The sequence below is a fragment of the Channa argus genome, chromosome 5, assembly GCF_033026475.1.
Source record: "Channa argus isolate prfri chromosome 5, Channa argus male v1.0, whole genome shotgun sequence".
Lineage (NCBI taxonomy): Eukaryota > Metazoa > Chordata > Actinopteri > Anabantiformes > Channidae > Channa > Channa argus.
The window spans coordinates 1,053,703-1,080,898 of NC_090201.1; the positions used below are offsets into that span (position 1 = coordinate 1,053,703).

The 27,196-nt window shown below is 39.7% G+C and overlaps 2 protein-coding genes across 3 annotated transcripts; one reads left to right on the forward strand and one right to left on the reverse strand.

The window, feature by feature from the left end:
* Window positions 1-347: 347 nt before the first annotated feature.
* cfap92 (cilia and flagella associated protein 92 (putative)) lies at window positions 348-6,791 on the forward strand. The gene is made up of 10 exons (XM_067504199.1): window positions 348-591; window positions 758-960; window positions 1,171-1,390; window positions 1,474-1,593; window positions 1,707-1,832; window positions 2,531-2,715; window positions 2,879-3,742; window positions 4,923-5,087; window positions 5,882-6,064; window positions 6,410-6,791. Exons 1-10 carry the CDS (start codon window positions 348-350, stop codon window positions 6,614-6,616), a joined length of 2,517 nt encoding a protein of 838 aa, XP_067360300.1. The 3' UTR covers window positions 6,617-6,791.
* Window positions 6,792-8,566: 1,775 nt separating this feature from the next.
* acad9 (acyl-CoA dehydrogenase family, member 9) lies at window positions 8,567-24,583 on the reverse strand. 2 transcript variants are annotated; one of them, XM_067505266.1, is made up of 19 exons: window positions 24,349-24,583; window positions 23,743-24,092; window positions 22,773-22,866; window positions 21,874-21,975; window positions 21,279-21,385; window positions 21,019-21,119; window positions 20,170-20,248; window positions 19,852-20,023; window positions 19,668-19,741; window positions 19,496-19,571; window positions 19,337-19,407; window positions 19,121-19,240; window positions 18,897-19,025; window positions 18,401-18,480; window positions 16,866-16,992; window positions 16,693-16,770; window positions 11,391-11,519; window positions 9,666-9,738; window positions 8,567-9,392 (listed from the first exon to the last, which is right to left on the reverse strand). In XM_067505266.1, the coding sequence occupies exons 2-19, from the start codon at window positions 23,923-23,925 to the stop codon at window positions 9,292-9,294; spliced, it is 1,896 nt and encodes a 631-aa protein (XP_067361367.1). In that variant the 5' UTR covers window positions 23,926-24,092; window positions 24,349-24,583; the 3' UTR covers window positions 8,567-9,291. The 2 variants fall into 2 exon arrangements, with proteins under 2 accessions (XP_067361367.1, XP_067361368.1); XM_067505267.1 differs by having other exon boundaries at window positions 23,743-24,583.
* Between the last annotated feature and the right edge of the window lie 2,613 nt (window positions 24,584-27,196).

The window sequence follows — 27,196 nt, forward strand, 5'->3', positions numbered from 1 at the left end:
ACCAACGAGCTGAGGTGAGAAGCACACAGGAAAAAAAAAAAAATTGAGAGATGAAATACAAAGAATTGTGTCAAAATATTATTTTGGGTTCAAAACCCAAAGTTCTGCAGAAAAATGCTTTAAAAACTATGTACTGTATTAGAATTCATTAAGTTACGTCAGTGTGGAATAATCCTATTTCATTGTGACTAAGAATCCTTTAATATCATTAGGATAAAATTAAGTTTTTGTCTTTTCACAAATTTGTCTTTTCATAGAGATTGTTTTAAACTGGCTGCAGTATGTTAGAACACTGTCCGTTTTATTACTTCATTTTTCTCACAGCATTTGTCATGGAAAACGTTACGATGGAATCAGAGCCCACGAACAGCACGTCAGACACAGATAATTGTTACTCACAGCCAAACTGTGCTGATGGAGACGTTACAGATGAAAACCAAAAAGAGGTTGTTGTTGGTGAGACTGAGTTGTTAACCAATGAGGATGGTTTGGAAAATAGGACAAATATAACTGAGGATGTCACATCACAAACAGATGAGAGCTATTATTATGTCACATGGAATGTTTACATTGCCTTGGCTGTCCCAAGAGGTAAGCTTGCCTTAGGGAACACAAAAATATCAAGCAGTCAAGCTGAAAGTGCATGTGTGGAAACGTACTATGAATCACCACTACTATATATTTTCAAAAAATGAAAATAACATTGCTGATTTCTTTCATTCTTTATCTTATTCACAATTTTTTTCCTTCTTCTTAGGGGAAGGGGTTAATGTTCCTGAACCTGCTGAAAAGGCCAAGAAAACAAATAAAGGCACATCTGCTGTTCTTTTGAAAGTCCATAGAGCTCAGAGCTGCTACCATATTGAATACAAGTTGCTGTCAAGTGATAGAGAACCAGTCAAAGTTGACCTGGTGTTGTTTGGGCCAATAGCAAAAATATACAGAGAAGAAGAGTCAAAGGTAACTAGGACGTAACGCACGTGTTTCTGTCTTTAAGGAACAATTCATGAACATTGTGAATGTGGAACAAAAAAGCAGCTACATAGTCTAGAGTTCCGGCAAATGACCTGTTTGACCTGACCTGTATACTTCAAAAAAAAAAACTTGCTGTTGAATTGCACTAAGAATAGAAGCTCTAATGCAAAGATAAACGTGTACATTTTGTAACAGATCGTGAGACCGTGGCTTGAAGGGGATCAAATATGGATTGGTTGGAGCCAGAATTTCAACATTAGAGTTAACAAGGACATGTTGGCCAATCTACTTTCTAACAAAATCAAGCTCCAGATGTGGAACAGTAAGGACAAGCTGTGCAACCAGGCCCGCTATGAAAGGCTTAAAGTCTTCAGAATGCCACAGGATCAGCCCGATGACGCAATAGACACGTCTGGTGAGCCTGAATTCCGAAGTGACCCAAACATCATCCATATTGTGTTTTCATACAAAATTATAACCTGATGCTTTTACCCAAAGGTGACATCAAGACTATGGTAAACAAACTCAGATGCTTATGTCAGAAGAAGTCATTCACATTTAAAAAGGGCAAAAGTGACATTTTGTTCAGTTCCAATTCAGGGGTTTGCTCAGAAACAGGTAGAGTTTCACCAGAATGATACATCTATACTATTTGTTGTCTGACTTTTTTTTTTGTTGTTGTTGCCAGAAAAAAGCCATTAACACACGTATTTTTCATAACCTTTTAATAGACAAAAACCTGGATCCACAAATCAATAGTTTTTTTCCAAACCTGACAACTGATGCTAATAACCCAGAGGACATGAAAAAAAATGGCACCACATCGGTTGAATTCAGTCCGATTTCTTTGTTGGCAGGTGAGTCAACCTTCTATTCACATGACCATCCAGAAAAGTTCCCAAACGTACACGAGCCAATGCTTACTTATAATTACCTGTTTGTATTACTCATAATTAATATTTCTTAATACGAGTAAGTGCTCTGTATTGTGCATGACACACCAGTAAAATTTACTCAAATATGAGACTTGTGCATACAATACTGTGGCTATTTTTAGAAAACTGCTCACACACATTATGTTTCTTCCAGTTTGCCTTGAACAGAACATTTGGCTTCTCCATAAACACCCAGTAAATCTAAAACATTCTTATCTGTCTATTTTCCCCTGTCTCTATGGTTGTTTTTCTTTTTTCTGTCCTTTTTTTGTCTCAACATGCGTCAGAAAACTACATTAATTCTGATCTTAATTGAATTTGATCGGAGCCACTTGGGGGCAAAAAGATTAGGGCTACTTCAGCTTTAGACTCTTTGTAGAAGTACTGTAACATCATCGGATGGTGGCGGATCACCAGCATGAATATCTGTAAAAAAGTTCCAGTACCAAGATATTTCACTCAAAATGAAAAATGTCAGTTCGAGTTCTTCAATATTTGTGCTAGAGACTAATCCAAAGTTAGTGATTGGCTACCACACAGAGAAAAGATTTTTAAGTTTCTGACACTGTGTTAACCATGAAAGGAAACATCTTGGGATCTGTTATTTGTCTTACTGTCAGGTGAAACGTCAATGGCTGAAAGCTTCACAGTTGGTTCATTCGGCGTATTTGAGATCATGTGCAACATCTCTCTGGACAGACCTCTAATATCTGATCAACTAAAAGCTGAACTCAACCCACTGGTCATCACAATTTTGTCAGCCAACTCAATGCCTTCATCTCCAGTCCCTTTCCATGTCCTACAGGTGGGATTTCCACCTCACTTCATAGCATTGATAATAATAATTATTAGCATTGTTAAAATAATATTTTAATTAGCATCACTGATTATATATTATGTGTTTTACAACCGTCACACAGAGGACGGATCTTTGATGACAGTAATTCTGTGTTTTACTTTTCTCCCAGGAAAAATGCATACCTGTATACTGCCAGTACAAATTCCCTAACTTGAACATGCACAGAACAAACTATCAAAAACAAGCCACAAACATCTACTTCAGAGATGTTAATGTAATCCTGAGTGGCCTGATGAGTCACGGAGAGCTCCAAGAGTTCCTCTCTGGTCCACCACTGCAGATAGAGGTGCATGATCGGGACAGGAAGTTGGAAAAAACATCCAAAGCTGCAGCTATGTTTGACACAGGGTCCGATGATGGCAGACAGAGCAAGGCTGCACCATTCAAACAGAAAACAACGTTATTTAACCCTCATGGTATTGCAGAACTGAACCTGTCCGACTTGCTACTCGGAAAGAAAAGTATAAATGTGCACTTGCCAATCAAATGCTGCCCTCTACCTCCTCCCCTGGACAGAGTGAGACATCCATTGCATGGAAACGTTACAGACAAAGTAGCTAGCAGAGACTCCATGCCACCCGGGCATTTTGTTGATGCCAATTCTAAACTCAAAGTCACCGTTGAGCTAGCTTGCCCACTCAATGTTAAGAGCGACAACTTTGAATTGGAGTCCTGCGAGGGTCCTTTGGGGCGCATCATCTACCTCTTTAATTACAACAATGTCTCTGTGATGACCAAACTGAGATCCGAGATCCTCCGAATCAATGCATCGGCCTTCCATCTGTGCTCCTCGTCACAGGAAAATACAGAGATGGCCCTATCAAATTACACGATCGACTTCAAGCACAATGAGAGCAAGGATCTGGATTTCGTAACAGGATTTCACGTGCTAGATAAGAGGACACAAATTTTGGTTCTCGAAGGGCTGAAACAGAAAGCAGTGAGGAGCCTTTGGGAGGCTGTTCCTATGAAGTAAGCCCATGAACACCATCCTGCCCTTAAAGCCCGAGTTAACAGTTTTCAGCTGTGCTGTCTATCTAGATTTTGTAGAGTATTTAAATTCCAATGAGAACCTTGCAGTTCGTGTGATGTTTTGCAGGCTAAGTGGGAGTGAGGAAGAGCAGGTGAGAGTCCTCTACAATTCAAACCTGGGTTTCTTCAAGCGCATATATGACTCATTAGATATTGGCCTGAGTCCGATTTATCTGCATGAGCCGCTCGAAAGTATCATGAGGCGGCCTGCGATCTACATTAGAGGCATGATCCCCCAACCGTGCTTCCAAGCTTTATCGAGGTACTTGTATAGTAAGACCAGTGGCCTTTAAGGGCTTCACTTGTGACTCTGTGTGTCCTACCACATTTTCCACGAATAACGAACATTGTACATCATAGCAAATCCTCCTACTATTCTGGTAAGAACATCATAAATTAGTTTAATTTTGCCCATTTGATTTTGAGCCATTTTACAGAGGAAAATATTACTGGGAAAGGTTTCACTTCTACTGCTCAGGAGACTAGCATCAATGTCAAGGCATAATGAAGCTGCACAGGCAGGGCGAGGTGCCCCCACGAATTATTAAGACACTTTGTGTTAGTTTCTATTATTTCTATTTGTACTGAGCCCAATGTCAAGAAAGAACGTTCATAAAAAACTGTTTATATTGGACACTGCACTTAGGATCAAGTTAAGTTTGTCAAACTAGATATAATGCAGGTATCATCCTTCAAACTCTTGACAATGTACAGAATATTTACAATATAATCGTCTAATAAATGACCTCCTACTTCCTCCTACTTCCATTTTTTAGGTTAAGCCAGCTATGTCACATACAACAACTTAAAGATGTGGTGCAGTACAACCTCTTCCCCTCTGCTGACATGATTGTCAGCATGAAAAAGGAATATGGCACAAATGCAGAGCAGATAGAACTAAAAGAGGGTGCAAAGACTGAGGAGACCATTCCCACTCTGTCCGTCCAGATAAAAAAACACAAGGCACAGTTCGACACACACAACAGAGAATTTACCAGATGGAAAAACAACAGCATGCAACAGCAGAAAGACTTCATTCAGGTCTGTAGGTCTGTAAATTGCTGTAGTCTGAGTTCAATCTGACTCATAAACAGAGCTTTACATTTGTTTCAAACTATTAGGAAAATATTAAAAGTGTGCAAGAAGAAAGTAAGAGGCTGCAGAAGCCAAAAGCTGCAGTATTACAACTGGAACAGAGCTCAGATAGACCAGCACACAACTACAGCATTCAGACTTTCAACACAAATGAACAAGCAAAGGAGTTGCTGCAGAAAGAGATGGCAAAGGTACGATGAGCCTGCAGGTACCGTGTAAAGTACAGAACACTTTATATATACGTGTCTGGTGCTTAAATCATAGTGGCATGATGCTTTTTCAATGTATACAATGTGTAGTTCAGGACTAAGTTAAGTACAACATTTTGCTACATTTATGCTTCATGTGATACTTTCTAATGTACTGATGCTGTGATGCAGCTGTTTAACCTGTATCCATCTTTCATTTAACTTTCATATAAAGCAATATGATGCATACTTTACATTTCTTGTCCAAACTGCTTGAATCGGTCTGACCTTTAAGCTGCACTAATCGGCATTTTTATAATAGCAATGGATCACATCCCTGTGCACAGTATGATGTGAGAGGAGTCAGTCGCTGTGAGAAACCCAATGGATTCGGCAGTTCCCTCAGCCCTGTGAAGCGTTTTAGCATTTTTTGGGGGGGCAATGTTTTTTTTTTTACAGCCCACAAATATTCTGTTTGGGACGTTCTTTAAACTATCTAGCTTAGCTATCATTAACATAGAGCAGCATGTAGCAGCTTAAGAGCCGGATATTTGCCTTAGGGATTTGGGCAGATTTAAACAAAGTTAAGAGTCACTTTAAATACAGGCCCCATATGAAAATCATTTTATGCTTCTTTAAATGGCCACTTTAAATTACATGATGCAATGGCGTGTGGGAATGCAAACATTAATGAGGAATTAATGGGGAAATGTTCACTGTGATGCAGAACAGCAAATTATAACAGATGGACGAATTAAGAATTTCAGTGTATTGTGTTAATCTGGTGATTCCTTTAGGTGCCTGGACGGAGGTTCACCTACAGTCAGCACTACCTCAGTGCCACAGTGGATCCTGGAGATGTGCCACCTGAAAATGCTGCCGCCTCCACTGCTCCCCCCACAGTTTGGATCACAAGTATGAGCAGTGATAAGGTTCACCCTGGAACCCCAGATGAGGCTCGTGTGGTTGAGCTGAGGAAGGTGATGTCACCCTTCGTCTTTCAGTAGTGCGGGGTTTCACAGGAATGAGAAAGTTCAGTTTATTGGCATTGCCATGAAGCTTAGCACAGGGATACAATTTTCACGACCGTTGACTCACTCTGTCTTTTTATGATCAAAGGTGTTTATGTAAGGTTTAGAATGGCACAGAATATGGCACGACTAATAATATTAGCCTCACTGTTGCTTCAGTTGTCCCCACCATCAATTATTTACCGTCCCACTGGCAGTTAAAATACCATTTTTAAGCCAACGTAAAGCACCTGGTTTCCCTCTAGAGGAGTCCAGTTGCATCACTCTTTTTGTAGTAGGAGCTTAAAACGATAACACTACTTTTCACTGTCCATCCAGCCCTGGAGGGAGAACACCTTACATGCCAATACATTGAAGCCTACACTTTTACGGGACAGATGGGACTGGAGCCAGCGCTATGAAGACTTTCAGCTTTACAGCAAAGCTCCCCCTTTCTTCAGCAGGCCTCCTGTCACAATTCACCTTGCTGGTATGAGGCTGTGGTACATCACTGTACCATAAAACACTTTTAACGGCTAAACGTGTTACACCTTTCATGTACAGGTCCAGTTCTCCTTGGCTGTTAGCAATTAGCCAAGTCTTAACCACCTAAATGTAACAGTGAGGTATCCTGATATATTTATATGTACGATCTTTCTAGCTGCAGTGTATGACACATTGCACTCTCTGCAAATGCCAAGACATGGTGGTAGTGGCCAAGTCACTTAAAAATTTCAGGCTTAGGAACTGGGCACCATGTTTTGTTTTGTTTTTTTGTGTCCTTTTGGCTTAACCTGTAAGTTCAGGGTCACCACAGTGGATCATCGTCCGCATGTTGATTTGGCACAGTTTTTACACCACATGCCCTCCTGACGCAACCCTCTGAAATTTCTACTAGGCTTGGATCAGCACTGGGGATGGGACTGGGCTGTTGTGGGTTCATTGTCTTGCCCAGAGACTCCTTTGACATGTAGCCGGGGCTGGGGGATCGAACCACTGACCCTGTGGTCTGTGGAAGTCTCCCTTTACCAACTGAGCTACAGCCGCCTCAACTGGGCATGTTTTTTACTTATATATTCTTATTTAAATCAAAGCGGCAAGTGACCTATTTAATTCCATTATATTTTAAGTGTTAGATCAGTTGTATTTTGTCCTGCATTTTTTTTCAATTTGTGAAATTAAAACAATGCTTTCATATAGTTGGCAGATTGATTGCAACGGTTTCCATTTAAAAAAATAAAATTCCAACACAGAAAAATGTGCAAAAATGAAGGGTTCTGAATACTGTTGGTACACGGTAGTTTGTTTTATTGTTTTTGAAAGTCCGTGTATGTGTTGAGTCCATCTGGTAGTGTTGTAATTCAAACTGGGTGGGTTCCAAAAGCACCTTGTAACAAACCTGCTTTGTTAAAATCTAAAATTGGACAAAACAGATAATGTGTGAGGGCTACGCTTTAACTAGCAAGACAGCACTGAATAGAACAGTCTAAAAGAATCCAAAAGGGGATTTTTTCCTATAACTGTCTGGGCTGTAAGGTTTTTCTCTGTAAGTATTAAAAGCCAATATTGATTTGTTTTGATTGAAGCTCCAGATGGTGGTTATTAGAGCCAGTATCAATCTTTGCTGATGAGTAACACACTCCCACACCACACTGAAGAATATATTTGGAGAGAGAAACTGAAATAGTATCGGCAGTCAACAAAAAAGTATCTGCCGCTGTCTGTCCCGTAATGTTTATGCAGCTTTAAGTTCATTTCTGGCCTGTTTAATTCAGTCATTAAACAAGCAGTGAAACAGAAAAATCTGTTGGGTTTTTTAATCTGTTGGTGTGATGCTGATACACAGGGGACACTCTGCAGGAGGAGCAACTTCAGGCAGCCAAAGACCAGTACAGTCGCTGGCTAAGGAAGCTGCTTCCTGGCGTCAGCACGAACCCACCAAATGGCCCCATTTCAGAGTTCAAATGTCACATGGGAGGAAAGTCAGAGACAATTCAGGATATACTGAAAGATGAGCCTAAGAAGTACTCACTGAGGAAACCAGGCCTAGTGCTGAAGGTAGAGTACACTTAGTTACCGAGAGCAGCCAAAACATTAGTACCATTAGTACGTCGTAAAAGTAGAATTCATTGCAGAGCCACCGTGTTGGATTTCATTAAATTGCACAGGTGGTCATAATGTGACATTTTAGATAAAATTGTTAACATATTGGGTAGATACAAAGCAACATAATCATTTGGAGCCATTTTGAAATAGATTTGCCAGGTGCCAAGAAACAAGAATTCCCTTATTCACACACTTTTAGCTCAGTTTTTGGTCTCTACCAAAATGAGATATATTTTGCTTTATGTGTACCAACCAGCTGCTAGACATGTAATGTACTTTTTTCAGAGATCAGTGATGCACTAACTGTAATAACTTTGAACTTTGAACCAACAGCTGTGTTTTCTGTTGCAGCCTTTTCCTCAACTGTCTGTGATGAACCTGGGTCACGACAAAGCAGAGGAAACAGAGTCCGTGGCCTTGGCTCCAGGCCCCTGTAACATCTGCAGCCTCAGCAGCAAAAATGTTGTCCCCAGACACAACTCTTTGTACAAAAAATACCAATTCATGTCAGTTCAAGTTAGAAAAACAAAACAAAGCAAAAAAAAACAAACAAACAAACAATCTTTGTACTATATAAATTATTATAGTCTACAGTATATTACAGTCTTAATTTTTCATTTGCTGTTGCTTCTTATAGTGGATTCAGTAAGCAGCATTCGTTCCTGTACAAGCGGACTGCGCTGCCCCTGAGTGACCAGGAGAAGAGTATCTTCACATTTCAGACATCAGCTGTGCAGCCTTTCAGGAATAATGCAGAGGATGCAACCCACAAACACAGCACCTTGGAAACCCAATAGGCCTGAAAGCATTAAACCTAGTATCTTTCATTGTAACGCTGAAGTTAAAAGAACACAAAACTCTAATAAAATGTAATAAAGAAAATATGTCCATTACCCAAAAATAGCCTTTGTATTTGAAGCCACGCTTATTAGAGAACCACAACTAGTTACACAATTCTCTTACTTTAATCATTTTAAATTGTGTCAAAGTGAAAATAATGCCAAAAGACAACAACAACTGACTGTGACTGTAAACTGACTGACTGGTCAGTCAGAAGAGAGCAGGCACAGATTAAGGCCACATGAGACACCTCAGTATGTTCTTTCAAGAGGGTGAGAGCAGATGTAGGCTCGGTTCTCCAGGACATCCTTTGCAATCTTCTTGATGTTGGCATCGTTGTTTTCAGGAGAGTCTGGAACAGATTGAGATGAGACTTACATAAACAAGCCACTTTCATTCATTAAATAAAAATTATAGCATCATTTCATTGTAGAACCCTGGCTCACATATGGGCCTTAAAAGAAAAGAGAAGTGCACAGTGTGAAAATGAATAGCAGTGGGAGGTTTGGGTGTTGGTATGTGGGGTTTGGTGGGGAAAATCCTGCAACACATGCAAGTCTTTTGTACTGAGATGCTGTAAAAAGCACAGGGCTGTTCTCAATTAGCATTTTGTGTTGTTACTTACGTTTTTGCAGCTGAGTCATCATGTAATTGTTCTTGAAAAAAGTGTCGGAGCAGAACGTGTTTGCAAGCAGCACCTAGACAAATTAACAAATTAAAAGATATTCAGAGCTGGGTCTGGATCTTGTGTTACTAGTGATCCATTTGCAAACCATTTCAGTCGAAAGAAGCAATTTTCTTTGGAATGGAATACATTTAGATATGATCTCAACAGTCTGTGTATCTTGACATTTGTAGCTGTAGCTACAGTGGAGACAGATACTGTAGGAGGGGCACTGAGCTGCACATGTGAAACAGACGGGTTTTGCAAAAGTGGATAATACAAAGCATCCCGTGTCTACTTTAATGTCTCTCTGTTGAGGATTTGTTTTGCTCCACATCTGTGTTTCTGATTACACACAGGACCATCTCAGAGTTTACTCTCTGTTGTCCCATTTCTGCAGCTAAACCTGCTGTTTAAAAAAAGATCCTGTACAAACAAGTAAAGACACAAATAAATCTAAGTAACTACTAATTTGAGCTACCAGTAAATAAATTATATATCAAATGACAATGTAAAAAGATATACGTGTAATATAATATGTCTTCATAGGAGAATGTATTTGATTCTTGATGGTAAATATACTGTACTTTTATTGCACACATATCTGCTTGTAACTGTATAGTGTTAACTATTTAATAAATCTATACATCTGGATAGATTTATCTATCTATCTATATGCACACTACATTTTCATATTAAATAGAAGGATTTAAAATGTAATAAATTGAATATATTCAAGGCTGTGCCATTTTCTATTATCCACAATATACTGTGCTGACTCGCTCATGTTACAAATTTAGCATATCATGATATTGACAATATATTATGTGCTTCCATTTGCGTGATAATGCTAGCATCTCACATGTGTCCACAAAACACAGTAAGCATAATGAAAGGCCAAAATAACCCACTAAAGGTTAATTCAGTAAGGAAAAAAAAAGCTTCAGCAACAAATTAGATGTGAAACAAATATCTGGTTTGCAAGTTGTGTCACAAATTAAAATTAACATCTTTAAAAAAAAAAAAAAAAACTAAGATCAAGATGAACAATGCGAAAGTATGTTTTTCTGCCAGTGGGTCTCCGATAAAAGAGGAAAGCCCTGAGGCACAAGAATGATGCCAATCTCAACTGCCGAAAAGGAAAGACAGGTGAATAAAATTAATAAATGAATAAAAATCCAGATTCAACATGCTGTGTGGGAAACGTTTCACTCATATCTTTATTTAGCAAATTTGAGAGAACTTTTCACATTGTCATTTATATAGCTACATTACCCAGCCCCAGCTAACATAAATCTTTTCAAACATCTTCAAGATCACAGTAAAATGTTCTGTATTTACCATCTAATAAGGGAACAAACAACTGCAGCTGACTTAGCATGGCACACAACTGATCTACCTATTTACAGATATCAGCAGACTTAACTTCTTTTTTCTAATTTTAGAAATATAATAATAAAATTAAATTCCCTATGTATTGGAAATCTAAGTCTCTGACATACTTCCCGTACTCAGTAGCTTAGCTTCTTTACTCTGTGTGTCTTGCAGCTGGGCCTATGATGGATACTAAATGAATTAAAAAGAAAACTCTTCATAGTTTTCTTCATAGCTTTTTAATAGATCTGGTTAAAAACTCAGGTCTGAGTGTGTGTGTGTGTGCCTGTGTGCGCACGCCCGTGTACACACCTCATGGTCATGATTCCTGAGGCCAATGCTAATGGAGCGACTGGCTCTGGACAAGACCGCTGTCATGGCGTAGAGGTTGATCAGCACATCTGCTACTCTCTTCAGTATAAGCTGTTCGTCCACAATAGTCTGAAAACACCAAAAAAAACCAAACAAAAAACAAGGACACTTCATTTATTCTAGTGTAGTGTTGATTTAAGATGTGATTTACTTCCTGCGTTTGGAGATTTACTGACATAGCCGGGGTTACAGTGTATGTAGGATAGCATGTAAAACCTGTGGGCAAGGCTTAATATTAATATTATTATACTGGACACACATTATAGATTTTATTATTAGCCGTTAATATTAGTCTGACTATAGAGCAGCATGCGTATGCAGAGGTTAGCACGGTCATGGGTTACAACCTGCTGGCCAGGTGTGGCATTAGTGTGGAGTTTGCCAGCTCTCCATATACTTGTGTTTCCATCAGGTTCCTCCGGGTTCCTTCCACAGACCAAAGACATGCAGTTTGGCCAACTGCCGACTTTGAAAACTGTCCATCTATGTGTCAGACTGCGATAGAATGCACATCTTGTTTCTCTCACAGCGACAGCTGGGATTAGCTTTAGCATCACCCCCTACAACCCTGGGATAGATGAATGTCTGAATGCTCACTTTGATGCCCAGAGTTTGTTTTGGTGAATGCTACTTTATTATAACCAGTGGGAATGAGGGACTCATATCTTACTTGAATCACTAATTACCAAAGACCAAAAAATATATACAATATAAAATACAAAATTATTAAATGATGGTTGTTCCCTGTGCTGAAGGAGCTTCACAGATATTCCTGGTCAGTAACTCTTACTGCACATCTTATCTCCTGTTGTCTTTGTGAGCAAACACAAAAACGCATAAAACTGCTTTTCTTTTTCAAAACAGAACTGCTCTAAAACAGCTTCCCAAATCTTAAAACACCTTTAACTGTAAATCTTACAGAACTTTTCCAAAGGAATGAAGTGAGGAAATGTAGTACGACTCAACACTGCAGTGCTGATGTTAATAACCTGGACTTACAATGATTAGATGTGATTGTGAAATATGGATTTTATCATAATAGTTCAGCAGCTTGGGAGTAACTGCTGGTAGTTTTTTTATTGGCTAATTATCACTATTTCATGCACAAATGTGCAAAATGAGATCAACTGAGGTAAATTGGAGGACACAAGCCAGTGTCTTCTTGTGCCAGTCCCAATTCTGGATAAATGCAGAGGGTTGTGTCAGGAAGGGCATCCGACGTAAAACACATGCCAAATTAATACTGGATCAGTCGGGGCCCCGGGTTAACAACGATGCCTATGACCTACAGGGTACCGGTGGAAATTGGGCTACTGTTGGTTGAAGAAGGAGAGGAGGAAGCTGTGTTTGTAGGCTGAGAGAGACGAGGAAAGCTAAGCATGTAGGACTGACAGTAGGGACTTTGAATGTAGGGACTATGACAGGGAAGGCTAGAGAGTTGATCGACATGATGCAGAGAAGGAAGGTGGACATACTGTGTGTCCAGGAGACCAGGTGGGAAGGTAGCAAGGCTAGAAGCTTAGGAGCAGGTTTCAAGTTGTTCTACCATGGGTCAGAGAGGAAGAGAAATGGAGTAGGAGTTATCCTGAAAGAGGAGTTTGTGAGGAACGTTCTAGAGGTGAAAACAGAATCAGACAGGTTGATGAGTCTGAAGCTGGAAATTGAAGGCATGACCTTCAATGTTGTTGTGGTTTTGCCCCACAGGTAGGATGTGAGTTAGAAGAGAAGGAGAAATTCTGGAGTGAGTTAGATGAAGTGATTCAGAGCATCTCCAGAGGTGAGGACTCAAGAGGATGAAAATGACCGTAGTGAACACTTTATTCCAGAAGAGGCAGGAACATAGGGTGACGTACAAGAGCGGAGGTAGAAGCGCTCAGGTGGACGACATCTTGTGTAGACGTTAAGTAGACTGTAAAGTGTTGGTAGGGGAGAGTGTAGCCAGACAACACAGGATGGTGGTGTGTAAAATGATGCTGGTGGTGAGGAAGATGAAGAGGACTAAGGCAGAGCAGAGGACGAAGTGGTGGAAGTTGAAAAAAAAAAAAATGTTGTGTAGTTTTCAGGGAGGAGCTGAGGCAGACTCTGGGTGGTTTGGAGGTGCTTCCAGATTACTGGACCACTACAGCTAATGTGATCAGGGAGACAGGTAGGAGGGTACTCGGTGTGTCATCTGGAAAGAGGAAAGTGGACAAGGAGACTTGGTGGTGGAACGAGGAAGTTCAGGAGCATATACAGGGAAAGAGGTTAGCTAAGAAGAAGTGGGACACTGAGAGGACTGAAGAGAGTAGACAGGAGAACAGGGAGATGCAGCGTAAGGTGAATGTAGAGGTGGTAAACAAAACAAAGAGCATATGAGGACTTGTATGTTAGGTTGGACACTAAGGAGGGAGAGGTGGATTTATACAGGTTGGCCAGACAAAGAGATAGAGATGGGAAGGATGTGCAGCAGGTTAGTGTGATTAAAGATAAGGATGGAAATGTACTGACAGGTGCCAGGAGTGTGATGGGAAGATGGAAGGAGAACTTTGAAGAGTTCATGAATGAGGAAAATGAAAGGGAACAAAGAGTAGAAGAGGTGACTGGTGTGGAGCAGGAAGTAGCAAAGATTAGTAAGAGTGAAGTGAGGAGGATGTTGAAGAGGATGAAGAGTGGAAAGGCAGTTGGTCCTGATCACATACCTGTGGAGGTATGGAAGTGTGTAGGAGAGGTGGCAGTAGAGTTTCTGACTAGTTTGTTTAACAAGATCTTGGAAAGTGAGAGGATGCTGAGGACTGGAGGAGAAGTGTACTGGTGCCCATTTTTAAGAACAAGGGAGATGTGCAGAGCTGTGGCAACTACAGAGGAATAAAGCTGATGAGCCAAACAATGAAGTTGTGGGAAAGAGTAGTGGAAGCTCGGCTAAGGGCAGAGGTGAACATTTGTGAGCAGCAATATGGTTTCATGCCTAGAAAGAGAACAACAGATGCAGTATTTGCTTTGAGGATCCTGATGGAGAAGTACAGAGAAGGTCAGAGGGAGTTGCATTGTGTCTTCGTAGATTTAGAGAAAGCGTATGACAGGGTGCCGAGAGAGGAACTGTGGTTTTGTATGAGGACGTCTGGAGCGGCAGAGAAGTATGTTAGAGTGGTGCAGGACATGTATGAGAGCTGTAAGACAGTGGTGAGGTGCTGTAGGTGTGACAGAGGAGTTCAAGGTGGAGGTGGGTCTGCATCAAGGATCGGCTCTGAGCCCCTTCTTGTTTGCTCTGGTGATGGACAGACTGACAGATGAGGTTAGACAGGAATCTCCATGGACTATGATGTTTGCAGATGACATTGTGATTTGTAGTGAGAGCAGGGAGCAGGTGGAGGAAAATCTAGAGAGGTGGAGGTCTGCTCTGGAAAACAGAGGAATGAAGCGTAGCCACAGTAAGAAAGAATACATGTGTGTCAATGAGAAGAACCCAGGTGGAACAGTGAGGTTACAGGGAGCAGAGGTGAAGAAGCTGCAGGACTTTAAGTACTTAGGGTCAACGGTTCAGAGCAACGGAGAGTGTGGAAAAGAGGTGAAGAGGCGAGTGCAGGCAGGTTGGAACGGGTGGAGAAAAGTGTCAAAAGAGTAAAACAGTATCAGCGAGAATGAAAGGAAAGATGTTCAAGACGGTGGTGAGACCAGAGATGTTGTTCGGCTTAGAGACAGTGGCACTGAAGAAAAGACAGGAGGCAGAGCTGGAAGTAGCAGAGCTTAAGATGTTGAGGTTCTCTTTGGGAGAGACGAGGATGGACAGGATCAGGAATGAGGACATCAGAGGGACAGCTCATGTTAGATGTTTTGGAGATAAAGTCAGAGAGGACAGATTGAGGTCGTTTGGACATGTTCAGAGGAGAAACTGTGAATATATCGGTAGACTAATGCTGAGGTTGGAGCTGCCAGGCAGGAGGTCTAGAGGAAGACCAAAGAGGAGATTTATGGATGTAGTGAGGGAGGACATGAAGTTAGTTGGTGTGAGTGAAGAGGATGCAGAGGACAGGGTTAGATGGAGGCACGTGATTTTCCATGCGAGCCCTGAAAGGGAACAACTGAAAGGAAAAGAAGAATGTAACTGCAAAGAGAAGGATTGTACTAAACAAAAGTTTGATAGACTGACGATCAGCGCTGCATGCAGCTGTGTGTGAGGCCTAGCTTACAGACAGCAAAGCTGTTGTCATTAACCTGCATTCAGGAAATTTTGGATCATAAAATAGTAATATATTCATAATATTAATACATAAATAATAATAACGTTGTAGTAGTTTTAAGGAAATGCAGGTTTAGTCCAGTGGTTTCCAAATTAATGGTATGACCCCTCAAAAGGGATCAAAAGATAAATCTGAGAGGCCATGAAGTATTTAATGGGAAAGTAAAAAAAAAATGATTTGTTACAAACTTGTACTAATATTTCAAATTAGTTGCCCTAATCTTTGATGTTTGTGAAACATAACCTCTTTTAGCCACTGTTGTTAACATTACACATAGTAAAAGGTCAGATAGAAAAAGTCTCTTCAGTGATCAAGCTCAAGTACAATCTGCAAACCCATTTGTGAACCATTATGTGGACATAGACAAGGGCTTTTTCACAGCGAATACTGACCTGTTACAGCATTAAAGGTCAACCATCGTGCACTTATTAAGCGGTCAGTTTTGTCCGACTTAAAAATGTCCCCCTAAACACATCAGCAGTAGTGTAGTGAGGGGAACCTGGGACCATGCTCCACCACGGGGGTCATGGTGACTCCCATTTGTACATCTCTCTTGATAATTGTGTCCCTCCTAATATCAGAGACAGTCTTTACTGGGACTTACTCTAAATGTTCCAAGGCCTGTAGATGTTCTGCTCACGAAGACTGCAGTGTGATGAACACCCTCTAAAGACATTTCTCATCTACTGGACCAAAATCAAGTCAAATGATACAGGAAGTGGATTTGGAAAGCTGACATGCTTCCAGAGGTTTACAGCTTCTTTGGGAAAGCTTTGATTACTAAAGCACACTCACAGTGAAGCTTACTCACACACACACACACACACAAAAAAAAAAATGGGGAGACTTTGGCACAGCTGTCTAACAGATGAACACTACCTCCCAAACTCTGACTGAACAGATCTCTACTGTCATTAAGAAACAACACGTACATTCGGTCGTTGGAGACAAATGGGAATTTTCTTCACAGGAACTGAAAAATCACACAGCTGTTTTCCCAGAATGTAAAGTCAATCAAAGGTTACCTTTCCATATCGGTAGAGCAGACTCTCCACGGTGGACCCAAAGAGGCTGACGTTCTCCTCCAACTTCTTTGCACTTTCCTGTAAACACAGAACTGCTGAGCCTCTGGAAAACAGCAAATACTCTAAAGGCTTATAGATCATGTATGTTTAAAAATTTCATATAAAGTTCATACTGCCAAGCTGGGGTGCACCACGCCATCTTTTCCTGTTAGGCCAAGGTCCACTGAACCCCCAAAGGACGTCCTCATTTTCTTGCCTACCATGCCCAAAGCAAGACCTATATTTCCTTTCTTCATCTCCCTGGAGATAGAGCAGAAAGACTGAACAAAACAGCAAATCATGTAACTAACACAACCTGTAGTGCACATATGACAATACTCATCTGTAATAATAAAAATTACTTATTAAATTGCATTTAATACCAAAGAAACAGGTAATAAATGCACCAGGCAATGTCTGTATACCAACGGTGGAATAAATGATTAGGAATAATGCTTTACCCTAAGAGTTTTTAAGGCTGATGTACTTTTTGGCCATCTGACAAACCTTTTAGATCAATTCTCTGAGCTGTCATCAACTATGATTCTAACCGTTTTTATGTTTTTAGCAAAAGAAAAAACAAAACAAAACAAAAACAAACACATTCCGTTGTGCTGTAGAGGTCTGTTGCTGTCCAAAAACTTAAAAAAAAACCATCGGCCGGACACATCACTCCACTGAGTGACATGAGTCTGGTGCTGTTTCGATTCCAGCTCTTCCTGCAGGGCAGGTCCACCATCAGTAAATGTGAGTGTGGGTACTGGTGCTGTCTATTTACTGCTCCAAAATGCTTGGAGAGCAACTTTTAAGAAATGTTGCTCCAAATGCTCAGAACCATCATTATTCCACCAGGACTTCCTGCTCACGTGCGGTTGACTGCTTTACGGGTTTAATTAAAGACTCTGGGGCAACATTTACTAAAAAGTTTCCAGTGATGTGTTTTGGAACGTGAAATGTCAGAGAGGAGTCGTGTCTCGCTGATGAGTTTTTAATCATTTTTGGTCAACAAAACAGATCAACAACTAAGATGAATAATCCAGACTGCAGTCTGACAAGCAGTCAATGTGAGTAGAGACAAGTGAATGATGGCTTTAATGCCCGTATGATTATTGTTGAAAACAGTATTCATTTAGAAAATGACCAAAGTTATTCTTTAAACCAAATATACTAACCAAAATCAAAGTTTATACCAAGTCATACAATACTATACAAAGGTTCTGATGGTTTATAATCACACAGTCTCGTCACTCTGGAGCATAGTGATGAACCAAAACATAAACCCAGTTATTAAAAATAATAAATAAATACTAGAGCTTTAGCAACATAAATATCAAGGACACCTGTAACAGATGGTGTGATATCCATGGAGCCCTGATCTCAACATTAGGAAGTTAGTCTGGGATTAAATTCAGAGAAAAAACACTGAGACAACCTAAATTCAGATGCTTGGAACAACTTACCAACCAAATACCTTGAAATTTGTGCAAGAGAGTAAATGAGGGGAGATGGTGAAGGGTCATTTAGCTTCCACTAGATATTTGATAAAGCTAAGTAATAATTAAGAACTATTCTTGACTTTATGCTTAAATGCATCAGTGCTTGACATACTGAACAGTAATTTCAAGGTTATCTTTCCTAGATTTGAAATGTACAGCCTTCTTATTCTTACTTTATTTTCGAGGTGAGCACTTTGCCAGCATACTGCATTCCAGTGAGAGCGATGTACATCCTTAGGATTTCATTCGTCCCCTGACAAAAAAATTAAAAAAAAAAAAAGTCATTTTTACATTCATTATGCTATTAAAATGCACACACACACCAAGCAAAAAGAAAAAATATCAACTTAATAGACAGAATGGGATGTTTAATACACATGTGCCATCTGGTGGCCACTTACGGAACACGTCAGAATCACGTTTTAAACCTGGATTTTAAACATCCAGTGCCAATTCTTTCACAATTACAAACTAACGCCACCTGAGGGTGTGGAGAGATATTTCTTCTCAAAGGTTTGCAGAACACACTTGCTAGTGGGGCCTTGCAGTTTGATCAAGGCCCAGACAAAGGAGACACGACGGGGCAACATAACAGTTCTGTGATGTTTTTTGTCTCAAACTGTTTTTGTTTTTTTTTGTTTAATTTAGTAATCATAATTATCGTAATACCTCAAAGATCGGCAGGATGCGACAGTCCCTTAAGTAGCGCTCGTAGGGGTAATTCTTTGTATAACCCAGACCTCCGAGGACCTGCAGTGCTTCACTGACACATATCCAGGCCCCCTCTGAGCTGAACACCTGAAAAGACGAGAGAGAGCGAGTACACGAAATGAGCCAATCTGTTTTATACTAATTTTTTTTAATAAACAAATCTATTGACACAGCAATCTAACCTTGACCATAGCAGCCTCCACAGAGCAGTCCGGAACTCCTGGCCTGTCCATCATCCCTGCTGTCAGGTATGCCATGCTCTCCATCACAAAGGCATTGATGGCCATCCCTGCAAACTTCTCCTACAGAAACAGTTACCACACGGCACATTCATTACATACCAGACTTGGAAGTGGATCTTTTTGACCACATTTCAGTAAGGTAAACGCTGACTGTACCTGAATCAAACCGAATTCTTTCAGGCTTTTGTTAAATTGCTTCCTGGTTGAAGCGTACTCGGAGGTCATTTCTACAGAGAGGCAAAGAAACTGAAGGAATCTTTACAAATCTCACACATCAACTTGAAATTTTGAAAGCTGCTTGTCCAGGGTTTTTACCTATCAGTTTTTTTATCATTCCAGCTGAAGAACTGCCCATGCTGAACCTCCCCGAGTTTAGGATGTTCATGGCAATCTGTCAAACACAAAGAAACATTTTTAGGTAGAACATAAAAATAACCAAAACCGTCAATCATACAACAGTTTATGTTGAGGACAGTATAAAGCTCACCTTGAATCCACCACCTACTTCTCCTATTACATTCTCCAGTGGCACTGGGACGTTGTCAAAGGACAATTCACAGGCTGAAAAAGTCAGATTGTTTTTAGCGACATTGTTTTTTAATGACAGAAAAAGGCTCAGATTTATCCAAGATCATTTTAAATAAGGCACGAAGGCAAATCATCAGTCTTACTGTTGGAGCCCCTGATGCCCAGTTTGTCCTCTGGTTTACCGCTGGTGATGCCCCCAAAAGCCTTCTCCACAATAAATGCTGAAATCTTGTCCTTCTTCTCACCATCTACCATCACCGCCGTCCTGGCAAACACAGTCATAATATCTGCAATCCCTCCATTCGAAATCCATATCTGGTAACAAATAATTAAAATAGTAAATACATTAAAATAAAATCTTCAGGGATCTTACATTTTTACAAAAGTGGATAATGCGGGATAATTGATACAATGTAATGTAGATACAGATTCATTTTTAATGGGAGCTTGCTTCTTCTCACCTTGGAGCCGTTGATCAGGTAATGCTTCCCGTCTTCTGACAGGGTTGCACGGGTCTGAATAGAAGCTGCATCACTTCCACTGAAATGATCAAACTGTGAAGCTGATACCACTACATATGGAGACATACACTATAGTTGCTCACACCTTTCACCCATGGCAACAAAGACACTGATTGGTTGGAAGATCTTTCTTTAAGTCTCATATTTGAACTTCCTCAAACATGTCCTGAAGAACTGTCCATTGACCTTGTAGGTTTTTCTGTTTTACTGTCATACAACATTTAATCAAAGTACATTTAATGTTGCTTTTTTAAACACTGGTCACCAGAAAAACATTATTCAACTGTTTAAGCAAATGTATACGCTAAGTTTCTGCCTGGCCTGTTTGAAGCATTGAAAAGTGTGATGTGGGGAGCAGAACAAGTGTAGTAGAGGGGAGTAGTTGCTTTCCTCAGTGGCTAATGCTGCCACAGGAGCTTCTCTAGTAATTTGCAGCCTTTTTATTACCACTTTAACAAAAACAGAGCTGTATCTGTTTTACAATCAGCTGCAGTTCTGTAATTTCCATCTGACTAATGTGGAAAAAGAATTACATCAAAAATGTTTTGCAAATATTGGAGTGCACTGTGTATTAAATCATGGGCAATATTAGACTTTAAGTTGTCCTGACATGAACAATATAGGACCAACGATGCACCAGTGCATTTTGTCCCAATGTCTGTTACACGTGTAGATTAACACCTTGTGTTTTACATAGTTTAGATGACAGGTCAAATTACTTCTGTACAACATAAGCGCAGCTCCAGATTGATGCTCTGAAGAAACTTAATGAGGTTTCAGTATCTTTACCTTCCAGACTCTGTCAGACAGAACGCTGCAATGTGTTCCCCTGAGGCCAGTTTGGGCAGATACTTTTGCTTCTGGGCTTCATTCCCCGCTATCAGAATCCCCTACAAGCCAAACACATGGGAAACTCCTTGAAAACCTTAATCAGTGTCAGAATGAGCATTTAACCATCAACTTCTCAAGTGGTGAAATTTCCCTCCTGCCTAAATAACAGACGTGCAGATGAGATTTCCTGTGATATTATATTAGGCTATTTATTTTACCTTCAGTCCAATGGCTTGATGTGCAGCCAGTGTTACAGCAATAGAGCCATCTAATGAGATGATCTCTGCCAGTCGTGCATACATGGTGTTTGACAAACCAAGACCCCCTGGAATGAAAAAAAAAAGATATGATGCTTTTAGTTTCTGTTTATAACATAATACAACACAGCAGGCCTTACTGTGTTTCTTAACTTACTAACTTCTAGCTTACATAAGTGAGGGAATTCATTAAGGTACATTAAATAAAAATTGCTCTAATCTATGGCTAATGTGAGAGGAGATAAAATGCATCTGTTTTTGCTGTACAATTAATACATTTGGGTTTAAGATCAAAAGATACATATGAAAGGAAAGTTGGGAGTTACAGCCTTTATACGGTGTTATTAACACCTAGATACCTTAAACAGCATAGAACATGGTTTTAAATAAATAAATTATAATAGTTAGTTCCATATCATTTCTTTGCATTAACTACATCTGTAATACAAAAATAAATAAATAAAATAGCAATTTAGAAGTATTTACTGTTTGAAATATCAACAATATCAACTTCTAAAAAGCTGGTGCGGCCCCATCCAGGTCATGCTCATCTCACCGTACTCTTCAGGAATCATGATTCCAAACAGGCCAAGCTCTTTTAGACCGTTTAAAGTCTCTGGAGGGATTTTAGCTTCATCGTCAATCTTCGCTGACGGAACTGAAATCACACACAAACATAAACTAAAAGTTAATTGTCGATTCATCTAAACTTCTATATCCCAACTGCACAAAACATTAATAATAAACTTTGTTACTATAGCACATTATGTACAAGTGCTGTACATCAGTAACAACGGCTAGTGCTCACTAAGGTAATAAAACATTTAACAAAAAACAATAGAATGTAAAAAATAAAACTAGAATAAAATGAACAACAATTTGAAAACAATTTTAAAAGCAAGCATGTTATGAACAATAAATCATATATGCATTAAATTTGACATGTCCCTATTTGTAAGTTGCAGAACAGCACAGTCTCCAGGCTGTTTGTGTAATAGTGACAAGAATTATTCCAAAGTAGAAAGAAAATAAAAAAATCACATCTATCCTGAATAGGTAGAGAACTGAGTGATGCAAGGACTGGTGTGATGCTATCAATGTCCTAGTTCTGGTAAGAATCCTAGTTTTAGTCTTCTGGAGCATCTGGAAATTTCTAATGCTTGAATATGGTAAATCAAATAGTGGTACATTGCAGTAATGCAGCCTGGATGTTACAAGTGCACGAATAAATGTCTCAGCATCAGTGAAGGACAGAAAAGGTCTATGTTTGGAAGTGCTGCTTTGGTGATATCCGTAACGTGAGGATCAAAAACAACACCAAGACTTTTAACTGTATTTTTGTGGTACATACAGCTAAGTATCATCAGCATAACACTGAAAATTCACCCTATACTTGGAGATTATGACATCAAAGTATGTTGCAGATTGTTAAAAGCATTTGCGATTTTCTCTCACCTTCCTCGTTAAAAAATTTTTCCACTGGTGCAACGAGTTGTTTAAGCTCCTCCAGTTCTTCCTTTCCAATTTCTGGGTAAGGGAAAACCTCGGCCTGGAGAAGAAAAAGATCTTTAAAAGATAAACTACCAGCTCCATTTGGACACAAATCTTTTGCGTCTTTTTGAAAAGTCAAATTTAAATAAATGTGACTTTACATATCAGTAATAGCAGCTTTAGGTGTGATGGGATCTTAAGTGAAAATCGGTTTAGTTCTTTCAGTAAGTTTTGTTATGTGGCTACATTTAAACGGATTAATAACAAAGACAACGTGTCAGACTGGTTGGGTCCATATTTCCCGAAATAGTAATAACTGTCATTTTAATCTGAGACCTAACAAGCATCTTCACTCATATTGCTTTTGGATCTGCCCGTCAAACAGTTTTTTATGCTTTCATTCTCAGACTTTTTCGACGATATTACTATCAAATGATGCATTTGACAGATAAATAAATCATGCGAATGATAAAATACTATTTACATTTGATTGAAAATTCTGTAGAAGTGTTCAAACGATCGAGTTAAATATTATAGTGATGCAGGGATTTTGTCAGACTTTTTTGTTGCTGAGTGGCCCCATTATTAAAAACTCTATGATCATATGCCATAGAAACTGAATAACTATAGGCTCTATAGAACATGATTGAAAGCTAAGTGCATGAATAAAGTTATAAATTAACATGTAAACGCCACAGCTTTGTCTGCTTTGACTTGGGTTGGGTCTAAGGCAAAATAGCTCCTTGTGGTGACGAACGGTCTGAACAAGCAAGTAGAAAAATTCAGATGAAGACCTGATGAAGAGGAGAGAGGAACTTACAGCACACGTCACTGAGCAGAAGTACAGATGCAGCAGCGATCAGGACAAATTGCAATAACAATACAAGTAAATTTGTAAACGAGCTTTTCCTCTGATTGCTAAATTTTTATTTACCTTGTTTACCTGACCGAGGAACAAATCCTTAGCATAAGCAAGGTTTCGTGTTTGACTTTTAAATGTTCTCCTCTGCTGGAGACGCAGCACTTCTTTCCCAGCATGCTTCACTCTACAGCCGAGCAGCTGCTGTCCGACGGGAACACATTTAGACAAGACGATCAATCTGTTGACACTCGTCATTTTTCTGCTTTAACCTCCACTGGTGATGTTACGCTCTCGAGCCCGTCTGCTCGACACACTGTCAATGATTTGAAGCGGAAGTGTCCTGACTTTCAGCACGCTGCAAATCACGTGACCGCTGCGAGCGAGGCCGCGTTACGTCACATGCGAGCGTGTCTTCTTCAAAGCTGGAGAGAAATAGTGAGCCACAAATTAAAGCTCAAACCGATTAAAGCCAAGAGCTGTATTAATGATGCTTTTTCTAAGTGCAGAGCTTTGACCCCACAAAAATGTCAAAGTGACTAACATGCTCCATCTATATTATAAAAAAAACAATGTTGCAGAAGCACCAGCATCAACATACTATTACTATTGAACATATTTGCCTGCCTGTCATACAAACTCCTCTAAATATCGTATTATCCACAGACCACCAAAATTAACCTTTGACAAAATTATTTCTGAAGATCAACAGAAAGATGGAATGGTGATATCCACTACAATGACTCCATCCACGAAGCAGTGCGGCTTTGTCAGGACGTCCGCTCAGATGCAGTACCCAAAGACAGCCAGCAGGTGTCCCTCTGCAGGGTGTCGTTTACAGGCCACTTGTCTCAAAGTGAGTCAATGATCATAAAGTGTCCATTTCGCCATCGCTAACCTCCGTTCATATGCTCCACGGGCGTCTTAATGTAATTCTGTGCCTTTCCCCCGTTTCCGTCGAAGGCTGGTGACGACTTACACCAACAATTCAACAATACCTTAAAATAGCCTCGTAAACAATATACATTAAACGTTACAAGCCGGTGCTGTTGTCAAGTATTGGTTTGGCAACATTGTCAAATATCCAGAAAAACAGGTAAAGGACTAAATAAGTTTCCTGCAATTTATATAGATTTGAAGTAATTTTATTCCACGCTACATCAATGTGAAAGAATACACTACTCTTAATCCTAACTATTCCTATCAATTATAAAATACTTAAAAAAATGATGAGCTAGAGTACCAAAAAAAAAAAAAACAAGTACAACTGCACACACACACGCACACAGACGCACACAGGATGTGAAATCAGTCCTAACACGTTTTAAGTGTTGGGGCTCAGGCCTATTAAGACTTGCTTTTTCCGACAGAACTTGAATATACCATGGTCAGCAATACCACAAGAAAACCACTTGATGGCGCTACATGCTAAGGAACTACTTATAGATCAACTAACGAACTAAAACATAAAAAGGCTACATACATTTAAAAACAGATGTGTAATTGCACATCCTGTTACTGACAATAGAAAAAAATCTATAAAAATTAAAAATGTAGGCTTTCTGCAAACTGAAAAAAATACAGAAACAGCTGTTTTGAGTACATATGACTTCTACTGTATATTACAAACTAGTGGTTGCTGGCACAGGAAATGAAGGCCTTTGCAGATCCCCCTTCCCCCAACTGCATTATGACGTCGTCCTGCTGACACTGAGGATGTGACCCTCAAAGCTTGGATCTATTTTTAGTTCCATCCTCAAGGGCCAGACAGACAAGCAGGGAAAACAGCCAGACCACCTGCCACATTCAGGCAGCCAGCCATGCGTTGTGTAAAACTGAGAAAATAATTAGTGTACTTCTCTTCTGACCTTCAGCTGCAATGACAACTTTTGAATTTTGTTTAGCTTGATACAATACTTTACTGTCCCACATACTTCCTGTATTTACTGGGCTGGGCCACACAGCTGCTACTGAGGACACAGATGTTTGCTGTGGGACTGTTAAATGATTTTAAACAAGAACTCAAATTTAAACGTCTATTTATGGGGAATACTAACCACCTTGTAAAAATGGATGATGTCATCAGGGTTATCTTTGCTTGAGACAGCCAGACTATGGCAAAAAAACCTTTTAAAAACTGTGGGTTTGTGAATTTCCAAAGGTGTGCAAATCTATCCAGCATTATAAGGAAAAACAAGATCTAACAAATTATGTTTCATAAGGATCCAACAGGACGGCAGTGCAACACAAACTGCACTTCAGATACACTTACAAAGGTCAGTAGTTGTCAAATAATCAAAGGGTTGACAGTTTGATCCCTGGCTCATTATGTCCTTAAGCAAGACATAAAATATTGCCCTAGGACTGTAGAAAGACTTTAAAGGGCAACTTCACCAATTTTCAACTTGCTTTCTACGGCTTTAGATTAGGGTGTAAATGTACATGAATTCTTTTAAACCTCACTCTGACTTCCCTGTCTTAAAGTATTTCTTTGCCTCTGGCCAAAAAACTCCTCTAGGAGAGTTTGCAATCATTAGGAGTTCAGATGATGTCATCTGGAGGAGCTCTGGAAAAGCAGATTGACGAGGATTAGAAACTCTATAGCACAAGCAACGAGATGACATGATCAGAACTGAAGGTTCCTCCAAGTGATGTCATCTGGAGGCACTTTTAAGCTAGAAAAAGAGACATATGTTATTACAGGGATCTCAGAGGGAAGTTCAATGTCATTTATTTACATGTATCAGTGACGGTGTCCTTTATGGTAGAATTCTTAAGACTAGTGACCGTTTATAGGAAGAAAAGCCTGGTCTTGTAGGACTGTCCAAGAAGATCCTAAGACTTTAGAAAAGCCTACTAATGTAAGACCATTTACTGAAGGACTTATTAAAACATAGCCCCGGGACTAAGTATAATAGGAAAACTAGTGTAGGTAAGGACCAATTAGTCAACTGAAATAAAAGTTAGGCGCCAGAGGGGAGAATAAAAGTAGATCCTGTCGATTAAGAGTTAAACTAAAGCTTACTACCTTCACAACAAAAGGGAAAAAAAAAAAACAACCCAGATGATATAGTCAGTTTCATTTTCAGTGTTAACACAAAATCAAATAAACAACTTAAGTTTAGTCCACCTATTATTTTGTCCAGAAAACTGAGAGATGAGGATGTGTGGTTCTGAGTGAGGGTGTGTAAGTTGGTTTTGTTTCATATAAGTACATTTTGGTTGGATTCAATTCAGATCAGTTCAGTAGGTGTGTATGTAAGTGAGTGTGGATGAGGAGGTAAGTGAAAATTGTCTCAGGGTTAAGGGGGAAAGATGATAACGTGGGGGATGGAAAAAAGAGAAATGTAGAGAAATGTAGAGAGAGAGACTTAACTCGCTACTGCAACATCCAGGAAGCTATCAACCAGCTCACTCCAGGGTTCAAAAACCATTCCCCCTTTTTTCCTTTTGTTTCGAAACCTTTTCTTCTTTTCTTAAAGACAATGGCTCAGGAACTGAATTAAAGTTGTTTCTTTAAAAAAAAAAA